Source organism: Aptenodytes patagonicus, chromosome 6 (genome assembly GCF_965638725.1).
Source record: "Aptenodytes patagonicus chromosome 6, bAptPat1.pri.cur, whole genome shotgun sequence".
NCBI lineage: Eukaryota > Metazoa > Chordata > Aves > Sphenisciformes > Spheniscidae > Aptenodytes > Aptenodytes patagonicus.
Genome location: NC_134954.1, coordinates 30,896,348 through 30,917,080, shown reverse-complemented (window position 1 = coordinate 30,917,080; position 20,733 = coordinate 30,896,348). Strand labels below are relative to the sequence as shown.

Sequence of the window (20,733 nt, the reverse complement as noted above, 5' to 3'; positions counted from 1 at the left end):
AGCCATAGGACAGATAAAAGAAGGGCACAGCAAGCAATCAGTATGCTTTTGATTGCCAGTGCCTCCCTCCTTTATTGCCATACAGGACTTTACTGGCATACTAAGTTCCCAGGTTTGTGCAACCCATCAGCCTTTCCAGTGGTTGCACCAGCTGCAACCAGGGAAAGTGCAAGAGCACTGCAGCAGGCAGTCTGTCCCACCCTGGGTGTCTTTCTAAAGTACGTCAGGCAGGCAAAGTGCTAAGCTATGGGGGGAATACGTTAATGGGTTAGTGCTCACTACTTGAATTCTGCAATCCTCCCTTCAGGCCTGCTCCAGCTATTTGTGGAACAGGGATGCAGAGCTGTTTCTGGACAGTTTTCCAACACATCCCTCCCCTCCAGAACAGTCCCAGCTCTCAGCTGCAGTCCTCTGTGCACCAGGGGAAAGTACAGCAAAGAGGCTGTCAATTTGACACACTAAGGATTTCATACTCCGGGGAAAGCTTCACTTCACCTACTTCTTGGAGGGAGGAAAAGGAGGGAGATAAGACACCCACTCCCACTAACCTGAGTGATGACAGAAGCCTTTATTGGTCGGATTTTGCTCCAGGGCCCAGCAGGTTCCTGGGCAGCTTCCAAACATGGTGCTTTCTCAGGGAGCGGAGGGAAGGCTTCCTTGTAGGTTGGAGGATCATTCTCTTCTTCAGAGTTTAAAGCTGTAACTGGGGTGAAGCAAACAGAGTAAATGAGATGCTCTCCCCACAGAAATGCCCCTATTCATAGGCAGTGCAATTGGATTTAGGCACCACTAACAAGGGAGAGCAAATGACTCGCGCACTACTATTAATCCTATTACAGTTATGCTTGTGGAGCAGCCAAGTCTGGAGCACAACTGACCTCAGCACAGCACAGACTGCAGTAGATGCCATGAACAACCAGCCTTGTCTGAGCAGGCACTACAGACGCAGGAAGTGAACATGCAAGTGAACGGTGGCAGCAAACAGCACATTACTGCCAACTTTGTCAAGAGGGGCTTAATTAGGGGAGAACAGGCTGGGCAGAAAGAAATGGAAGGAACAGAGCAAGGCTGAAGGTCAGAGGGCTAGAAGACAAACATACACCCAGGTGGAAGGCAGAGAGAAGCGCTACAGTTAGGGCAGAGTCCAGGGAAAGCCTGTACCTTATGTTAACTCAGTTGTGCACTGGGCTGTGCCAAGTGGGCCAGCTCGCAGCCGGAGGATGGGTGCTGAAACCCATCAGTGAGTCAGTTAATACAGTCATACTGACTTTCCCCAGCACCTGGCTGAGCAAAGGAAGGAAATGACAGCCCAGCACACTGATCCCATGAGGCTCTCTTGTAGCCCAATGCCCCACTCTTGCATGTGCCCCATCCCACAGCTGACAGCATTGCTAGCCAGAGCTCTGTGGAGATCTGAGGGTTGCCTCCTCCTGGCTCTGCACTGTGCAGCATCACCACTGTGCTGCTGTTGGTGGAAAGCCAAAGTTTGGCAGGCCACCAATCTAGGAATGGAGAATGCAACGTCTGCACACTTGTGGGAAACCGGATGCGTGGAGTGAGCTTGGGTAACAGCAAGGAACCTTGCCTGTGCAGTCTGTATTTAGAGGCACATCACAGGAACTCAACTGTGTTTTCTCACCTTTCACCTGCTGCTGAGCCAGGCCGCTGCGGTGTTCAGCGAAGCTCTCCTGTGTCAAAACTGCGACGGAGCTCATTGTCGACTTCCCACCCACACACAATCCGGGTATGCCACTGGAAGAGACAGAGGTGGCAGCACTATTACCAACACCATTCGAGATGCACAGAAGTCACTCCAGGAAGACAAAGTATGTGTTACTGAGCACTCTTCCAGTCAGCCTCTTGAAAAGCACCTACAGTGCCAATCAGCTGCCCAGTTCTCTTGCTGAACCAGACAGGAACTCAGAGGGGATACTTCCTCAAAGCACAGTGGTTCCCCAAAACCAGAGGATGTGCAACCTAAGAAGGTCACTGGAAAGGGGGACACCAGAAGTTGTTAAAGCATACTCTAATTAATCTATCATTTATTAATGGTGTGCAATTTTTAAATGGGTATCCAAACGTCTGGATAGTCAGTCCAAGACCATTGTGTAACCCTGGAGAGAAAACAAAAAGGGCCCAGGATGCTGCCTCTTCCTGAAAAAAGACTTATTTAAGTGCCTGAACTCCCACTGACTTCGGGGTACACTCAGAAAGTCACTCTGATAAGCAAGCTCAGCAACAGCACTTGGCTGTTCATCATCAACATCTTTGGCTCTCCCAAAATAAGAACTTACCAGCTAAATGGTCAGTAGCCAGAGAGTCCGTCCTGTAAGCTGCCCGTTTGTCAGCCTGCCAGCTTTTGCTTTATAGAAAAAAAAAAAAGAAAAATATTTATGTGACTGCTCCAAGACAACAGGAAAACATGACACCCCCCTTACTGTAACTTTCAAAAGAGCACTGCCTGTACCGCGTTTCAAACTTGCACCCTATCCAAAATGTCCTCATACTGAGTCACATCTCACCATACTTTACCTGTCATGTTTTACTAGAGCTACAGGCAACACCACTATCTACTTAAACCTCACAGCAGGAAGCCTGGGGTAGCTACTCGTTCATCACACTGGCTACAAGAGCAGTCATCCAGTATCAGGCAAAAATACAGTCAATTAGTAACAGATGTGCAAGATAGACATGAAATTTCAGGGTTGCAAGCAAGAGCATCAACATCTAGTCAGAGGAGACTAGCAACCTGAAAACCTGCCAACTACACTGCCATCAGTCAGAAGTTAGGAATGTAGTTTAGTGGAGCTTGGGTGAATCAACATAGACATCCTCACAAACTAAGGCAAACACTCAGGGCTATCCACACACAGCTGCTGGCCAGTGCTCCTCATTTTTTATTGTAATAAGACCATGCACCAGGCACTGAACTCTGTCTCCAGGCCTAAGTCTGTAAGTCGGTCAGAAGAACAAAACCCATGCTGGTTTACGTGGACTATTTTAAATGCGTACACGAGATGGAACCAGGAAAAAATATATGCAGTTGGCGGGAGCTTTACATCTCCTGTATCTGGATCTGCAGATTTACTGAAAAAGTGTTTAGGAATATAAGTAAAAACATAAAAGCAAGTACAGTACACACTATGCCAGATGTACAACAGTTCCCCAGACCTGGAGTCCCCCCCAGTGGTTATATGTGCTCTTGCAGGGCTTGCGCTCTCCTAAAATCCAGTGCCTCTGACTGCTCATGGTGGGAGAGGTCCCTCTCCCACACAAACCCTGCAGTGCTGCTCGGACCACCTTCTGAACAGCAAAGTCAGACACTCTTCAGCAAACTGACAGTTGCAATTTCTGACCTCCCAATGTGCCAGAAAAGACTCCCAAAAAAACGGTGTTGCTGATGTCGTGTTTCATATTGCACTTACGCTGTGATGGCATGGTAAGGGAAGGTGACAGAGGCAGAAGGAGGGAAGAACAAGGAGAGCAGTAATGCAACTGGGCCATACAGGCCTGATCTGCACCTCAGTGAAGGCCGGAGTATTTTTCCCTACTTCAACATGCCTCTTATCAGGCAAAAGGCAACACCACCTGCGCCACCAGAGCAATAGAGCTAATGTTGTGATTAATCCTGTAATGATCTGCTACCATGAGGTGGCAGCTACCAGGACAGCCATCCATCCATCCTGTCTGAAGCACAGATGTTGCAGCATGCAGAGGCTCTGCAAGGCATTTGCTGGTATACACGAAAGAGTTGCTAGTAACCTGATCTCAGAGAAATACCTGAGTTCTCACTGTCCGTGGTTACGCCATGGTGTAACACATGGTTACATGTCCACGTTACAGGACTGCATGGCTCAAGCTGTCACAGAACCAAGGAAAGCGCGTTAGCTGCATGGCACCTGTCCCAGCCTATTTTGGCAAGGTCTGCAGACTCAGCCATCAGCTCCTCCAGCCCGCTGGGTCGCTATCAAGGATGCCACCACCTCACAGCAAGCTGCAAACAGGAACAAGGGCAGGAGCGAGAAGCATTCTAGACATCACAAGCAGCTGCTAAGGTCTGGCTAGAGCCTTGCTAATGGCATGGATGCGCTTGTAACTCTCATTTCTCAAGAAAGCACCACCTGGCTCATCTTGCATGTGCTCTGCTCCTTAGAGGAGGAGGGTAAGGATGAGAAGTCAGTGAATGACACCCAATATAGCGCCTGCCTGAGAGCCGTGACCTCAAGGCACAGCTGCTGGTTTCACTGTGTCCACACCAGCTGCAGAGATCTTCTTTGCAGCCTCCACCTCAGAAAACAGCTAGACATTCAAAGAGAAATCTAAGGGCAGCATTTATCCGTATTAATTTCTACTTTGTCACCCATACAGCAAGCTAAGAACAAATGCTCTTCGTTTCCAGTAACCCCAAACATCTGGTATACTGTAGGCCTCAGGGATTCATCTCTGGACAAAATCGGAGGTGGCCATCAGAATGCTATTTTAAACACTAACACCAAAAACAGCAGCTCAGGCATCGTGTTTGGAGCCTACACCTCCTTGACTTCCCACTTTAGGTTTTGAAACTAAGGTTACAGCTACATCGTGCTAGTGTGCAGCTGACTGGGTCAACAGGTTTTAAGCTGCCTAGTTTATACACCGTCTGTAGCGCTGGCTTTGTGCGCCAAAAGAAGTTTCAGAAGTCTAGAGCACACTTAAAATAAAGAGAACGAAATCAGCCTAAAAATAACCTCCAGCAAGGGCCAGACCTAACCACATGGGAAACATTTGTATGAAGAGAAACAAAAGCAAAGTCATGAGTTACACTGCCAACACAATCAGTACTTGTGGACAGAAACGTCAGTTACACGTTATTTAAAATTACATTTAATAAAAATATTAACATTTTGTTAATCAAGGTAACTAAAATCAGATGCAGCTAGGATTGCACAGAGCAACAGGGCTGGGCTGGTTGTGGCGCCTCTGTCAAATGTTCACGCAGGGCAGGGTGATCTCTTGGTAGATGAGTGGTCATACATGAAAATACTTGCTTTCTTAAAACCAACTGGCTCTCCCAGACATCGAAGGCCCAGGCCCCTTGATTTTGGGGGGATCATGCAGGCAGACAGCTGCTGTGTGGCAGGACAGAGTGTTTCGCTTCACACCGATTCCTGAAGAAGTACATCTGAGAGAACAATGCAACTGGTGTCTTAGACGCAGCCAGACTTACACCTGACCTATGCCCTGTATTTACTCTTCCACTAACGCCATGACCCGCCACCTTCCCCACCATTGCCTCCTGCCCTTGGACAGGAGGTGTCCTGTGCCCGCCCAGCCGCTCACCAGAGCCCAACCAATGAGAATGTGCACCTGCCCATGTCCTCCCGGCCGGCCCCAAGCAGGTCAGGCCCCTGCGGTGCTTCTCACCGGGCCCAGGAGGGTGCTTCCACGGCCGTGCACTGAAAGGGGCAGCCGGCCTCGGGGAGGACCTCCCGCGTGGGGCAGGCAGCACTGGAGCCCGCCAGGGCCTGTACCGCCACCGCGCCCCTCAGGCAGCGCCCGCCTTCTGCGGGACAACGGCACGGGCAGCGCGGCAGCGGGCACGCCGCCGGGGCCAGGCGGAGAGGCGCCCCTCCGCTTCCCCCCACCGCGCAGGGCAGGGCAGGGCAGGGCAGGGCAGGGCAGGGCAGGGCAGGGCAGGGCAGGGCAGGGCAGGGCAGGGCAGGGCAGGGCAGGGCAGGGCAGGGCAGGGCAGGGGAGCTGCCGGGCCCCGCAGCCCAGCCTAGCCCAGCCCAGCTCAGCCTAGGCCGAGGCAGGCGGCGCCGCCAGCGCCACCTCAGCACTGCCGGCACCGGGGGCGGGGCGGGGCGGGGCGGCGGGGCGGGGCGGCGCCCTTAAAGGGCCCGGCCGGGCCCTGCTGTCATCCGCGCCCCCCGCGCGGGGCTGAGCGGGAGGCGGGCGGCGGCGAGGGCCACCCCAACACGCAGCCCGTGCGGGAACGGGGCCAGGAGCGCGGTAGGCGCCGCGGGGCGGGGGCAGCGGCAGCCCCAGCCTCCGCCCGGCGCGGCCGTCCGGGCTGCAGGCCGGGGGCGGCCGCGTCACGCAAGCGGGAGAAAGGTGCTCCTGCGGAGGGCCCGGTGACAGCCCTCGAGCACGGCTCCGCGGCCGCCGGAAAGCTGACGGTGGCGGCACCGAGGCGGGCGCGGGGCTGGGCGGGCACGGCCTGCCCCGAGTCCGGCGTTAGCACCTTCCCGACGCCCGCTCGCTCCCACCGGTGGCCCAGGGAGCGGGGCCGGGGCGCTCCCCCCTCTGGTCACGACAGGAGTGGAGCCGCTTGGCCCCCGCGACCCAGAGGAAGGTTGCCCGCCGCCGGCGCTCCGCGGGCTGATCCGGCGCTGGACGAACGCCCGCCGCCGAACGTTTTGGCTCGTACCAGGCGCAAACCCTCCGATCACCGGGGACGACGTGGAGCCGCCCCGACCCGCGCTGCTACCCCTCTCCTCCCGGCGAGAGGGACCACGCCGCGCCCCGACCCGGGCCGCCCCCTCCCCACGCACCCGCGGGGCCCAGCGTCCCCATCAGCCCGGCCCCGGGACGGCGCCGCACGCCGGCGCTACCCGACAGCTGCTGCCGGCCGGCACAGCCGTGCCGGCACCAGACGAGGCCGTGCCGCCGGGGCTGGACCCTCACCCTCCCGCCGTCGGCTGCCCCGAGCGCCCCCTTCCCCGAGCGGCCCCCGCCGGACTTTGCCCGGCCCGGCCGGCGGGAAGTTGGCCCGGAGTTTCCCAGCGGCGCCGACACGTCGGTGCCCAGGGGGAGGAAGCGAGGCCGCGCCGGGCCGGGCCATCCCCCCGCCCCGCCAGCCTCCACGTCGGCGCCGCGGCCCGGGCGGAGGGGCCGCCCCCCGTCCCCTGTGACTCACTCCGGCCGGTGCCCGCTCGCCCGCCCTGCTGGAGAACCGGAGCGCTCCTGGGAGAGCGGCGCGGCGCCCGCCCCGGCGCCTATATAGGCCGGGCCGCTGCCAATCCCCGGCCCGCACGTCAGCGGGACATGCCCCTTCCCGGCGGGGCCGGCCCGCCACGCGTGCCCCGCGCCGCCGGGGGCGCCCCGCCGCCTGCCCGCCGCGGTGGAGCGGAGCAGCCGCCCGGCCAGGCAGCCTGCGGCTCTGGCGGCGGCCCCGCTCCCGCCGCCCGGCCCGGCCCGGCCCGCGGTACTTCACGGCGAGGGACTAGAGACACGGGTGGCTTCTATCCGCGCTGCGCGCCCCGGCGGCCGAGCCGCCACTCGCTCCCCGCCCCAGGCTGACACCCGCGAGAAAGCCCCCGGCCGCCTTCCCTTAAACAACGAATTCACGTGCAGAAAGAGCCTTCCGTCCGTGACCCGGTAGCTCCGGCAGACGCGAGCGCTAGAGCTGCTGCAGAACCGAGCCCGCACGACCGGCTGTCCCCAGTGCCGGCCCGGGCCCCTCTGCGGTCCCAGGAGTCAGTTCAGCTCCCTAGAGCTGAGAATTACCAACTTTGGCTGAGGCTGGTTTCACACCGTGTTAGTGAGCTGGAGTGGCTCATGAGGGCTCCGATCAGTCTTAAAACCACAGCTAGCACTGGAGAGCAGCAAACACCCTGGGCTTCTGCCCCATCCCACAAGTGGAGAGGGACACTGAGGCTCCAGCCCCAGAAGGCCAGTTGTTCCTCCTTCTCCTGCGCAGTCTGTGGCAAAGCAGCAGCTACCCGATGCTGAGGTTGCAGACAGGACAAGGGGCAAGGTAAGAGCAAGATTAAAAAAAAAAAAATTAAAAAAAAAAAATCCCCCCCAAAAGAGAGCCCCTCTCCTTATTCTAATCTCTAATTTGGAAATGGGGAAGAGTCAAGGAGGGGAAAGGCAAGCCAGCAAGCACAATACCCTCCTTTCCTGCAGAGAGGATGTTTATTATAAAGTTTGTGCAATATAGATGTTTTTAATTATTAGCCCTGCACCCTCAGGGAAATGAGGAAAAAAAAAAGTCACATCAGTGTAAAAATACATGGAATTTGAACTGATTTTTGCATTAGCTCAGTCTCTGCCCATTTTCCTACACAGGATTAGTTTTCCTCATCATTCATAACTTGCATTTAATGACTGGTTTTCTCATTCACACCCTGCTCTCTCCCAGACCCTGGCAAACTAAACGCAAGAACCTGCTTTGTGGAGCTCTGACCACAGAAGTGCGAGGTCTTTGGAATAACTGCTTTTGATTACATGCAGTAATTTTTAGAGATGTGATGTATTTATGGAAACATGGATGGTATTTAGCCTTAAGTAAAATTATGATTACTTATTATTGAACAAGAGTAGGAGATTTCTCTGTTTTTCCTCTTTCAATCCTGTGGCTGGGAAGACATCGTTAAAGCACTTGAACTTTTTGACACAAACAATTTATCACTGTAAATAAAAATAGACTTGTGGGTGAAATTGGGAAGTATGCTAAAGGGAGGAGAACAGTTGTCAAGAGTTGACACCCTGCCCAGACACCACGATGATCCATCTCTCCCCGCCCCAGCCTCTCCTCAGAAAGTCTGTTGGTCTCTGCAAGGATGCAGGGATACTGCTCCAAGCACAGGGCCGCCACACAGAAAGGCAGCAACCACTGCTGCCACGTCATATATGCTCCAAGAGCTGGCTCAGGCTCCTCCAACAAAAAACGTCTAGGCTGTGGATGCCAGCAGCACCCCATAAGACACACGTGAGCAGGCTGGTGCCTACCAAGACAGAGATGGCTCACGCAAAAGCAGAGCTCTGGGGACCTGGGCAAACCGCAGCACCTCCAGACTTTGGAAACTTCTGCTTCCAGGCAGCAGCTGGCACTGCAGGAGGTTGTAATTTGGGATTTGGAGCCTAGCACTCTGAACCTCACTTGAGGTGCATGATGCTTTTCTGGTGCTTTCACTCCCCCGTGTTTATCTCCTCAGTGCAACGCAAGCAGCCTCCTTTCAAAGCTCTAACTTCACTGCGTCCAATTAACTCTGACATGGGTAAGTACTGTGATCCCCTGTGCCAGGGGACCAGAGGAGCATCACAACCCCCAGCCTAGAGCATCTTACTTAAACACCAACAACCTTCTCCCTCAACTCCATGTCATTATCTGGTTCAGCAGGGGCCCTCTGTGGGGACATACCACCTTGTGCCTATGGGACAACTGTATGCCCCTCTCCTGCTCTGTCTATGTAGTGTTGCTGCAGCCACTGGGGTTGCTAGGATTATTATTGATTTCTGGCTTTTATCACAGCTTCCTCTCTGGGACTGTTTAAGAGGGAATCTCCTCCGCATGTTTCTGTAGCTCTTCCTTTATTTGCAGCTGCAAGTGGTGGGAGGGAAGCCTGCCAGGCCCAGAAGTTACTGGAAGGCCTAGCACATCCACAGAGTACCACCCTCAAATAATGTTTTCTGCCGAAGGAAACCTGTCACAGGCTGTTCTCCTTAGAGGAAGATCTTCCATGGGGGAAGAGGGTAGTGGGGAGGAGAGCTCACCTTTCCTCCCACATTCAGTAAGTACAGAAGTGCCCTGCACATGGACAAAAGCACATTTAGAGGATGCTAGGAGGCCTATTTCAACCTACCACTCCTCCTGTCAGCACAGCATTGACCATCAGCATCCCACCCTGTCCCTCTTTTTCAATAAGGCAATGGGGCAGGGGCAGAGAGAGGCCTGCAGCGGCTGCTTGGTGCCTATGCCTGTTCTGTCTACTTGCCCACAAGTGCAGTCTCACAAAAAAAAAAAAAAAAAAAAAAGAAAAAAGGATGCTTGTCATGGAGATGTGTGTAAAATGGCTCTTCTAGAAGCCAGTGTAGGAATTTTTGGTAGCTGAGGGGAAAGGAGACAGAAGCAAGTACCCAACCCCAAACACTAACGTGCCCCTTTCCCTCTAGCATCCCATAGTTTGGCAGAATTACGACACACCCTGGTTTCGTGACTTGTGAGAACAACTGAAAAGAAAGCCTCCCAAGAAGAGCACCAATGTGCCACAGAAAGGGTGAAGGTTTGGGCAATACATAGTTTCCACGGCTTAGCAAATTGGCAGCTCATATCACCAGTCTGAGGGAGAACACAGAAACGGGACCAGCAAAAATATGAAATGCACACAGAGATAAAACTAACACTGAACAGGTTTGGGGTTTGGTTTTTTGGAACATGTGTTCACCAGTGTGAAAGCAAAGGTTGAGGAGTTAAGAAGCTTTCCATAATCACACCACCCCAGGACTCTTGGGGAAGGGAGAAGAAACTTTCAGCTCCTTAAACCACTGGAGCAAAGACCACAAAAAGGTTGGCCTTTCCTGGCACGTTCACCCTCAGCTGAGCTAGGATTTTGCAAAGGATTTCTTCTAGCCTGTTCTTATTTTCTGTTGTTATAAGAGATCCCTATTTTTCCTGCCAGAAACTGCAAGCCTTATTTGGAAAGCAACCCAAGTATGTTCCAAAGAGTGTGTGCTGTGAGTTTATTTCCTGTTAAATATAACTCCAGATTTCTAAAACTGTACAAGTAAGCATCCTTTTTGTACTCTGGGTGCTTATCCCACACACTGAAGTCAGAGAACACCACAAAAGAACTGCCCCTGAAAGTATCCATTTCAGCACATCCCTCACCAGTGGCATAAAGAGAAAAGGGGTGGGGGAATATTTTGGATTGTACTAGAGAAAGAAGTGGAAGAGGATTCAGGACGCAGGGCAACTTGTATGCCAGCGAGTACTTGGGTTCTCAGCCAAAGCAAGCAAGATATGCCCCGCAGCGCTAAAGCTATCACTATGGCTTGCCAAGGGATCTTCCAATAGAATGTTTTTATTTCTACAGGAAAAGCTCCATTAAATTGAAATTAAGGGTCAAATTATATAGATCCTTCTGCTAAGAGAATGAAAAAACTTTCATCATAAAAAAGGACTGAACTTGAGTCCATGTTGCTTATGTCTCAGTGACTCTGAGACCAGATTTTCTTTATTTGCCACAAGGAAAGAAACGTCCAGGGATGTGCAAGTCAGGCACCTCTCTTCCCCATTCACACATCAGTACTAGGAAGAAATGATTCTGTAGGCTAAATTCTGCCCCTCGGCTGTAGTTAATGCAAGCCCACCATCTTCAGAGGCCCACTGTAAGTACCCAAGTAGAGAACTGCTGGTAGGAAAAGTCTACATGAGCCTATATGCTAATCCCAACTCAAACCACTTAGTCACGTTGTGAAGATGGGAGGAAAGTGGAAGGAAGATAAACAACTGCATGTGTTGTCTCACGTGAGACCTAGGTGGTATAAATAAGGGGTCCCAGGGGAGTGCAACATGACTCGCCTTTCTCCTGATAAACCTACATTGTTTATTGAGGGCAATTCTCTTGCACAAGCAGAAGAGCTGACCAGATATTGAAGGAAGGTAACTAACCTCAGCAGGCCTCTCAGGCCAAATGGTTGTTTAAAAGACTTATTTATTTCCTGGGCACCCTGACAATAAAATTATGCAACTGTCAGCTAGCAAACAATATATACACTGCCCTTCCTAGACTATCACAAGGTGCTCTATAAAAAGGGGCAAACAAAATAGGTAGGAACAACAGGAGCAACTTACTGGTGTGGACAGAGTTCTAGCATGAACAAGTAGCTTCAAGCCCTCTGACTGTAGAGAGAGGAAAAGCTGCTAGTTAAAATGTAGATATGCATGTTTTACACAGGGACACTGTGAGAAAACTAGATTTACTTGTTAATGTAGACAAACCAGTCGAGAGACTTAAGCTCTACTCTTAGTTTTGCTGCTGATGTGGTGAATTGACCAGTGAAATTCTCTCGGTTGCCCTGACTGTGCACACACAGCGGTCTTGGGTTACTCTGTGGACTCATTATTTCATTTCAGGTTGTTCAGAACGCTGTGAACCTTGGATGCCAGGTGCTATGACAAAATAAATGCCATTTCAGAGATGAGGAAGAAAGTCAATGGACAGTTTAATAAAATCAATCCAAAAGCAAAGCAAAAGGAAGCCACAGAGGACAGGCCAGAGTCCGTCCTTTCACTTACACTGGGAGAGAAATCTGGTTATTTAACACAAAGTTGGCTTTCAGGAGAAGTTAGGGTTTCAAATAACCAAGATAAAATGGAATAGATAAAATGGAATGAGATGAAAACAGAAGTAATACATTCAGACCAAGAATGATTGAGGTGAATTTCCCACCTATATTGCAGAGATGGTTATAGGCAAATTTAGGAATTGAAAAGGTTGTCAAAGTAGAAGCAAATTTCAGGTTCTTGGCCTTGGGGAGCCTTTGAAGAGGAATGAGGGACAAAGTGAAATAAAGTATCTTCCTGTGTTGTTTTACAGTTTCACAGTAAAGCAAAACACTGACTTGACTCAAGAATGGGAAAAGAGATTCAGAAAACAGATTCCCGATATATTGCCTGGAAAGTGGCAATAGCACAGAGTAGCAGAAGCGAAAGAAATCACAGAAATTCAGGACATCTGACAACAGGCTGCAGGTCCAAGTCTCTGGGGTCTCTAGTCCAACCTCCTGCTCAAAGCAGAGTCAGACCAGGGCATTGAATGCAGGGCTTTCTTCAGTCAAGTCCTGAAAACCTTCAAAGCTGCACAAACTTTCTGGGCAACCTATTCCAGTACCTGACTATCTTAACAGTGAAAACGGTTTCTTACTTGCACTCAGAACCTTTAATTTCAACTCTGTCTCTTTATGCTGATCTGAACTTGCAATGGTAAGTAATTTGCCACATGGAAAGAAATGGTGGTAATTTAAGTTACCACCACACTGTGTGCTCATCATACACAGGTGCTTTCAGAGTGGTGCTGCAGCACTGTTCTCTGTTCAACTTGCACTGCAGAAGAAAAAAATATCTTCCACAAATAATTAGCTGAGAGCTACTTCCCAAAGTCTGCTTGGATACTTGCAGTTAAATATCACAGTTACCCAAGAAGTGAGGATTGTGGAGATACTGCAGAACAAAGAACACACTATTTCCTTTATGTTCTGCAAAAGGAAACTTTCACTTCACCCTCCTTTGGCTACTGGGTTGGAGATCTTTTGTTTACCTTTTCAGTGTCTCTTGTTCCCTCTCCCTTGGCAATTGCAATATAAAATGAACACGTGGCAATTTTTTTTTTTTTTTTTAAAAAAACAGATGTTGCCAGAAGCTCTCATGCACTACGTATCACGTAGCTCGGAAAGGCAAGGGACTTGCAAGCCCTAAACTTACTCTTTTTCACATTAACTGTCATATATTTAGAAAGTTTGAAGCTGACTGCATCCCTTAGCTTTAAGGTGTCACCATGCTCCCTAAGACCCTCCTACAGGTACTCTTAGGCTGATGTTTTTCAGGGCAGAATTTAAGGACCTGCTTATGGCAGTTCATAAAGACAACAACCACTTCTTTTCACAGAGACTCAATTAGGTAAATAAATAGAGCAAATGAAAAAGAAAAATTAAGACAAGTGGCAAACTAAATGAGACGTCTCAAATGACATTTTTCAGGGGGGCAGGGGGACAATTTGCAACTTGAGCATGGAAACTGTAAATAAATATTTATTTTTGTCTGTTTTGTTTGATTTTTTTTTTTTAAATCTTGCTTAGCTACTTTGATTCTAAGTATTGTACAGAAAAACCTAAGCAAGGTTGTTCACGGCTCCTTGAAAGATTTTAAAGATTCCTCAGTTACTAATGTTTATTGGATAACAAAGACTTAAGAGAATGCCGGAGCCCCATTTTTATAAACTTTGTGTGCTCTGGTATGTTTTCCTCCAAGTTCCAGTTCTCCAAGTCACATGGCTTCACAAGACTCTCCAATTTTGTAGATTTTTTTTTCTTTATTTCTATCTTTCAGTTACAATAAGCAGTTTGAAAATATAACCCAGAAAAGTTAGCATTATTGTGACAAACAAAAACCTCAAAAGAATAAAATAATTAAACTTGTAGGGAGGCTAGTGCTTTGTTTGGAGAGGGAAGGAACAATTTAAAATTGGAAAAAAAAAATTCTTCAGTTTGGCAACAATTCCTCTGAAAAGGCATTAAAGTAAATATCTGATTCCAACTGCCACTTTTTAAAAGCGATGATAGGACCCTCGCTATTTAAGCACAGCCTTCCCTTTGTCCTATTCATAGCACATGCAACAGGGGCTCAACATATCCACAGACAATCACTAATTCCTAATCTCACTAGGCCAAGCAAAAGGCTCTTCATGCGTTAGACAGAATTACATCACTGTGATCTAAACTGACAGTGAAAAAACCAGACAGTCTTCTCTTCCAAATCTGCAAGGCCACTCTAAGCCTGCTATGAAAGAAGAGAGAGAAAGCGAGCGCAAGAACTCAGAGTAAAACTATTTCCACTAATTGTTACAAATAATATTATTTTACGCTTAAAACCTCTTTTCAAAACTGAATCACTTCCAGTACCACCCTGGTCATCTTTGGGCTGAACTAGAAGGGTACATGTGCTATTTTAGGTACAATTTTTTTGCTTTGATACCTTATGCTGTACAGTCCTCCACCCACATATTGTTATTGTCTTTTGGATTAACAGAATAGTGCCCTGAGCAATACAAGTTTTCAAATAAAATAGAGGGGTTAACATTTCTTAGATTTCCAAGACATTCTAAACGTCTCTAAATACTCACTGCTTGCTCTCATTTTTAGCCACAACTCTGCCACAGTCAACAGAGCCATCAACTCAGTATTTTAATTTCATGAAACTATTTATAAGAGCAGGTGTAGAACTTTACTTTTACATTTCCTCAATGCTACTTAAGCAACTCTACTTTTAAGGAACAGTCACATATCTACAACTTGCTGTTCTCCAGAGATTTCAAGGGTCCTTGTAAGACCACGTGCCTAAATCCCAGCAGGCTATACCAACTGCTGAAGTACTCATTTTGAAAACAAAAGCATATGCAATAACAGGCCAACCATAACATAGCCCCATCCGTACTCTCACCCTGCTTGCTCTGAGTTGTTCTTCTCAGCTTTCCTTTCAACTGCTCCAACACAGGTTTACATTCAGCTTTATCACTTGAACAGAGATAACAGCAAACTTACTTTCTACCGTGCAATGGAAACAGTCAGGGCCTGGTTTACAAAGAGCAGAGCCCTGCTCCCCTCTCTGGGAAGGGCAGGGGAGGTCAGACAGCCCACACAGCCTCCAGTGCCCTCCAGAGAGACACAAACAACTACCACTCCTCAACCAAGGCTGCAGCTGGGGCAAGCAGCAACAAGTCCATCTCGATCACTCCTGGCCTCTCGCCCCACTGGGACTTTCTCTGGCTTTGCCTCTGTCCCTGCCAGTGGGGAAATCTTCCTTGCATCAACTCTGACCCTTACTCTCTTCCTTTTTCCTAACTTGACCCATGTATCCATCCCATGCCCGATGTCCATGTTCCTGCCACACAGCCTGGCCTAGGCTTTGTTTGTCACTCATCTTTGGCAAATATCCAGTTTATTTTGTGAAATATCCAGTTTAATTCTCAATGCCAAAAACACAGGGATGGACAGAAACACAGTACCAGAAACAACAGGAAGAGAACCAGCAAGTCTGCAGGTGGTACCACCTGAATTGAGCAACAGACATCAAGGTGTTCAGCGTTCCTCTAGAAAAAGGTCTTTACCGATTTTTCAGACAACCCACTGCAAAACCTTTGAATTACCAGACAACTAAAACCAGTGGGTGTGGGGGGGAAAAGGCACACGGGAGTGATGCCCATGCTACGTGCCAATACTCTAAACCAAGCCTGACGTTTGAATGATGCAAGAAGATTATTCCAGTTATCCAATCCCCAATGAAAAATATACTAAAGATTAGTTTTATGAAAGCTAGCCATACCCGCCTCATGTTATTTACTGTGAGATATGACACTGGTAACCTTCCTTTAAAACCAGAGTCCTGATATGTGTGGGTCAGACAGCATTTTTATGGGCTTTGACAGAGACCCCAACAAGCAATTACCAGCTAAATAACACAGGGACAAGGCTGTGTCCTGCCACCTCCAAGTTGAATAGTAATAGTCAAAACACTACAGGGTTCCAAGTCTTTCCTCCTTAAAATCCAGTTAGTTGTTGGGATATCGGACTACTAAATACATAGCTACAGCACGAGTATCAACTGTTGTGATATCAGCACTTGCTTCCAGAAATTTTCAATCACAGGTATTTCCTGTACAGATAAAAGGTATGGTGTACACACAAGTTATATGCGTGGATGCTTTTACCAGAATCACCCTGATTGGTGACATATGTTTATACGCAAGTCACTTGTGGAATTCTGTTTGTTGGTTTTGGGGTTTTTGTTTGTTTGGGTGTTAGTTTTCTTTTCTTCCATTAATGCAAAATAAATCTATCAGTTCCATCCCCAAACTTTTCCCAAATCGTTCTCTCTCATCAGTGAAAAATCTTTAGAAAAGATGACAAAACTGCTGCTGGAAAACAGTTCCAGACACTGTGCTGCTGAGTGTAAGAGAATCTGGTACTACTTCCATTTTGCGTCAACAAGTAAATCCATTTTACTTTACAATTAAATTAAACAGCGTCATTTAAGGGAGGTCGCATGAATATTACTGTGCTATTCAATCCTCTCAAAGGCAAAACCTTTCCTGTGAATCATCATTTCTTGGTGTCTTACAGCTACTGAACCAATCCCTTCCCTTCTTCCAGTGCTGTTTTTCCATTGAAGTTAAACTCATTATGATTTCCTCTAACCGAGCCTTTTGTGGCCCATCTTTTCTCTCAGGTTTCTCCCTGTTTTTTCTGCCAGCTGCTTTGCAAGCACCTCTTTTGTGACTCTAGCTGGACATAGCTCCTTGCCTCAACCCTTGCTCCTCACAAAAGAGTGACATGCTTCCGTCGCTGCCTCAGCAACACAGCCAGCTTCTGCCATACGGGCAGCTGTGACCAAGGTCAGCCCTCCGCACCCGCACGGCTGCTGGACCGAGACTGCCCTGCTCCACCCGCCTGCCCCTTGGGCTCCGCTCAGGAACCTGCTCCTGGCACCGGGGCCAGGTACTGCTCCTGTCAGGGCCAGAAGTTTCTTCCCAAGTCCAACAATTGCCAAAAGTGCAATTAAAGAGACTTCACTGAGGCGAGAGCATTGCTAGGACTGTAAGTGTAGTGACAAGTTCCACCCCTGCCACCCCCCAAATCTAAATACCACTACCATTTTGCTTTATTTAGAGTAGTAAGCAGAAATCCAACTGGCTTTCTTACATACAAACACATACATAAATGCACCCCCTGCCTTCTTTGCAGAAGCTACCTATTTAGCCCTCCCCAAAACACAGGAACACACACAGGCACAAAATAAAGTCACAGTACACAGAGATTAAACCAAATGTTTTTTTGAATCAGCTGAAGTCAAGAAATTAGCGCTGTGAGGTATAAATGTACCTAAGTTATTTACATGCAAATGTATCTAGTAATAATTTGCAAAACAGTAGGTATCTTCAAGGCTTGAAAGATCTACCAGATGCAAGATTCAACAAAATTGAACCAGTTGTGAGAGACAAGTGATGTCTACCAGCAAGTTCAAAGAAAAGCATCTGTATTATATGGCAGCTGCTAGAAAGGATACTCGTATTTTTGAGAGACTGCTGGGAAAATACCAGAGCTTGTGTAGGTAGAAACACCAAAGATCACCTAAATGGTGGAAAAAAGAACCACTTTGGCTTTAACATATATAAGTTTCTTATGAAACAAAATAAACCCAAAACACTTGTCACAGTCTGACTACCTTTCCTTGTTAGAATTAAAACCTTAAAAACATAAATCTTCTAGCAACCCAAAGTCTTCTATACATGTAAGATATTCTAAATAAAGAAGCTTTTCCCTCTGCTTTGGCTAGAACTTTTCCTCCTTGTTTATGATACATCTTTTTTCAAACTGACTCCCTAATTCTCTTCCGCTGAAGTTACACCATGAGAGCTATGGGGCAACATGAGTTCACAGAAGAAAGATGGGGAAAAAGGTCACTAGAATTATTAGGCATGCAGGACTTTTCCATTTAAGATGGTAATGTAAATCACAAGATTTTAATAGCAGATTTTTAGGACATAAACAGTGTTTCTTTTAAAGCTAAAAGACAGATAAATATAAAGCCACATGCTGAATTCTCTCAGGTATAATTCCACACCCAGGATAAGCCTGTAACCCAAAATTATTCTTCTAAAACTAGTAATTTCTAAAATGAAAAGAGGTCTTGAAACAAGCCCTGAAGATGGGACACTAGACTCTTGCCTTAATTACCAGCCTAACACAAGCACCTGGGGTCCGGAGACGAGCTCTAGGTGTCTCTTGAGCTCCTCCACAATCCCTCCCCCAATAGGCCCTACTGACCAGGACCCTCCCTCCCACTCCAAATGCAGTCTCCCCGCCCACAATAAATACCACAGCCTCCTGGTAACATGGACTCCACTGGAATAGCTTCTAGACCAAAGCCCCAGGAAAAACAATAGGCAAAACAAAAAAAAACACCAGCAAACCCCACCACGCTACAGTGCAACCTAATGCTCTCTTCTTTCAAGGTTAGGGTAATTAGGAAGAGGAACAGAGGCCTAATCCTGCAGCTGGGTTTTACTTTCCTATCTCTTCTTTATCTGTTTTCATATTTTCATACAAATAACACCTACTTAATTCTTGCACAGACCCATATTGCAAAAGTTTTACAGGCCCTGGGTCTCTCAGTAACGTGCTCTTGGACAAGTTAGACTCATTACATCCTGGGTGAACATATCTTTCTCAGCTTACTTTAGAAACCCCTGCTGCAACTTCTTCAGCAGTGCATGTCTTTGTCAAGATTATAACAGTATTTCCATAAGGGTAATGCTACACAGAGGAGGCTATTATTGTGCTTGATCCACAGGGCACTAAAAGGCTTGTATTTCTTGTTACGGTGTCTTGCCAGGCTATGCTTGGGTGCCTACTCCTGCTAAGGATGAGACCGACTAATCTGTAACGTCTCTTTCTGGCGGCAAGGGAAGTGCGAAGGCAGTTTCCAGACCCTGTCTTTACTGCTTGCCAGTTTCAAAACACCCACGAGGACACTTGCCAGAGTCTTGCTATTTTGCTTTAAGGTTCATTTTATAAGCATAGGCCCGAGGATTTCCTTCTGTAGAATTCTTGAATACAAAACAAAGCTGAACCATTGTTGAGTGACTTTTTTTTTTTTAAAAGAGAAACAACATTTTCACATATATCTGATACTCTACAGAAACCCATGCCTCAAATTGTCAGACACCCTCCCAGTCATGGTGAATGAACTTTTTCAACCACACACCCGCATTCAGTTTGAACACTCTGGACTGGTCTCAGTGCCACTGCTGACTACTCTAACCATTGGCCCAGTAGCAACCTGGGTGAATTACCCTAATTCTCACAGTAGCACAATCCTAAGGGCATTTGTACCAGCTTAACATGCTTCTACATGCAAAGGGAAGAGTATGTTTTGAGAAAGACAGTATCAGCTGAAATATTGCAACCGATAAAACATCCCAATTTTCTTTGAAAAGATGTGAACTGCACAGGCTGGCTTGTCTGGGATGGCTCTCCACACTGGTAACACCTACGAAACCCAAGGGTACAGATCTCTGTTCTAACAGACCGTACAGTCTTCAGAAGCAGCTTAATGTGAACTGGAAAAAAGACTAGCTACTCGACTAAGGACAACTGCCCTTATCCTACCAAAAATAAGTTACTATTGTTACCATTATGCTACATAACATCCCCCCACCTCTTCCTTGATCATCCCAGTCTAGAGAAGTGAAACCAATGAAAAAGTGGGGAACATAAGAACCTTTAACACAATAACCTTTAACACATAAGAAGTAGCGTCATAATTTTTTCACCTTTTCAGGCAGAATTGGGGGAGAGTAGGTAAAGAATACAACAAGAAATCAGCTTAACTTGCAATGAAGGAAGAGACAGGAGTATGTGTCACACTAGTGAAACACCAGAACAATTTATGTAGGACAAACACAGAGCAATCTTTCTTAACTGCCTAGAAGCCACTTCGAAAACTGTCTTTTGAGAATGATCTAGGCTTACTATATCTTGCTGCAGTAGCAAAGCTCAGACTAGATGGTTACACTGCCTCTTCCACTCTACATTTAGAGGCGTCCAGATATTGTTACCTCCACATCTAGCGAGAGCTTTTCCTGTGCCTGTCATTCTGATCTGTGAAAAGCTATACTACTGTGGACTTTTTTGGAAGGAAAAGGTTGGGGGTTTTTTTGTGGCTTGAGTATGTGGGTGGCCCTGCTGCATGAAAATCCACGTACAAACAGAAGACTGTTTTTTCTAACAGCTTAAATCTAAACAGGCAAAGGGTTGGAGATACAGAGCTTTAGCAGACACACAGCTACAAATTACATTACTGCTTCCTTTCCTGCCTTGCCTCTGATGTATATTGCTGTACCAGTGGGAGGGACATCCAATCCACCTATGAAACGATACCTGAAACACCACTTTCCAGTCTAGTTTGGAAATAAATATAAGCCATTATACTATCTGTTAAATTGTCTTCTAACTGAAAACAATTGTGTAGCATTTGGATAGCAACAGTAAGAAAAACGGAGTCTAAATCACTGGAGAGCAGCTTCACTTGCCTTACTAAACAGAAAACATGCAATAAAGCAATACAGCACATATCAGCGTGCAGAATTTTCTCTGTCATTACACAACAGTATAGGAAAAGAACTGACTCCTTCAAACTTCTTGGGGCTGTGAACCTCTCTTAATTTTCACTTCCCAGCCACAGAGTTGTGA

The 20,733-nt window shown here is 47.8% G+C and overlaps 1 protein-coding gene across 2 annotated transcripts in view; it reads right to left on the bottom strand.

The window, feature by feature from the left end:
* HDLBP (high density lipoprotein binding protein) overlaps positions 1 to 20,733 on the bottom strand; it is a 41,518-nt gene that overhangs the window by 19,518 nt on the left and 1,267 nt on the right. Inside the window, exons 1-4 of one of the 2 annotated variants that reach the window (XM_076341890.1) lie at positions 6,899 to 6,955; positions 2,295 to 2,362; positions 1,640 to 1,752; positions 549 to 703 (exon numbers count right to left, since the gene is read on the bottom strand). In XM_076341890.1, coding sequence (XP_076198005.1) covers positions 549 to 703; positions 1,640 to 1,715 — 231 coding nt within the window. In that variant the 5' untranslated portion in view covers positions 1,716 to 1,752; positions 2,295 to 2,362; positions 6,899 to 6,955. Of the gene's footprint in view, positions 1 to 548; positions 704 to 1,639; positions 1,753 to 2,294; positions 2,363 to 6,898; positions 6,956 to 20,733 lie in introns of those variants that run through there. The other variant, XM_076341889.1, reaches the window with a different exon arrangement.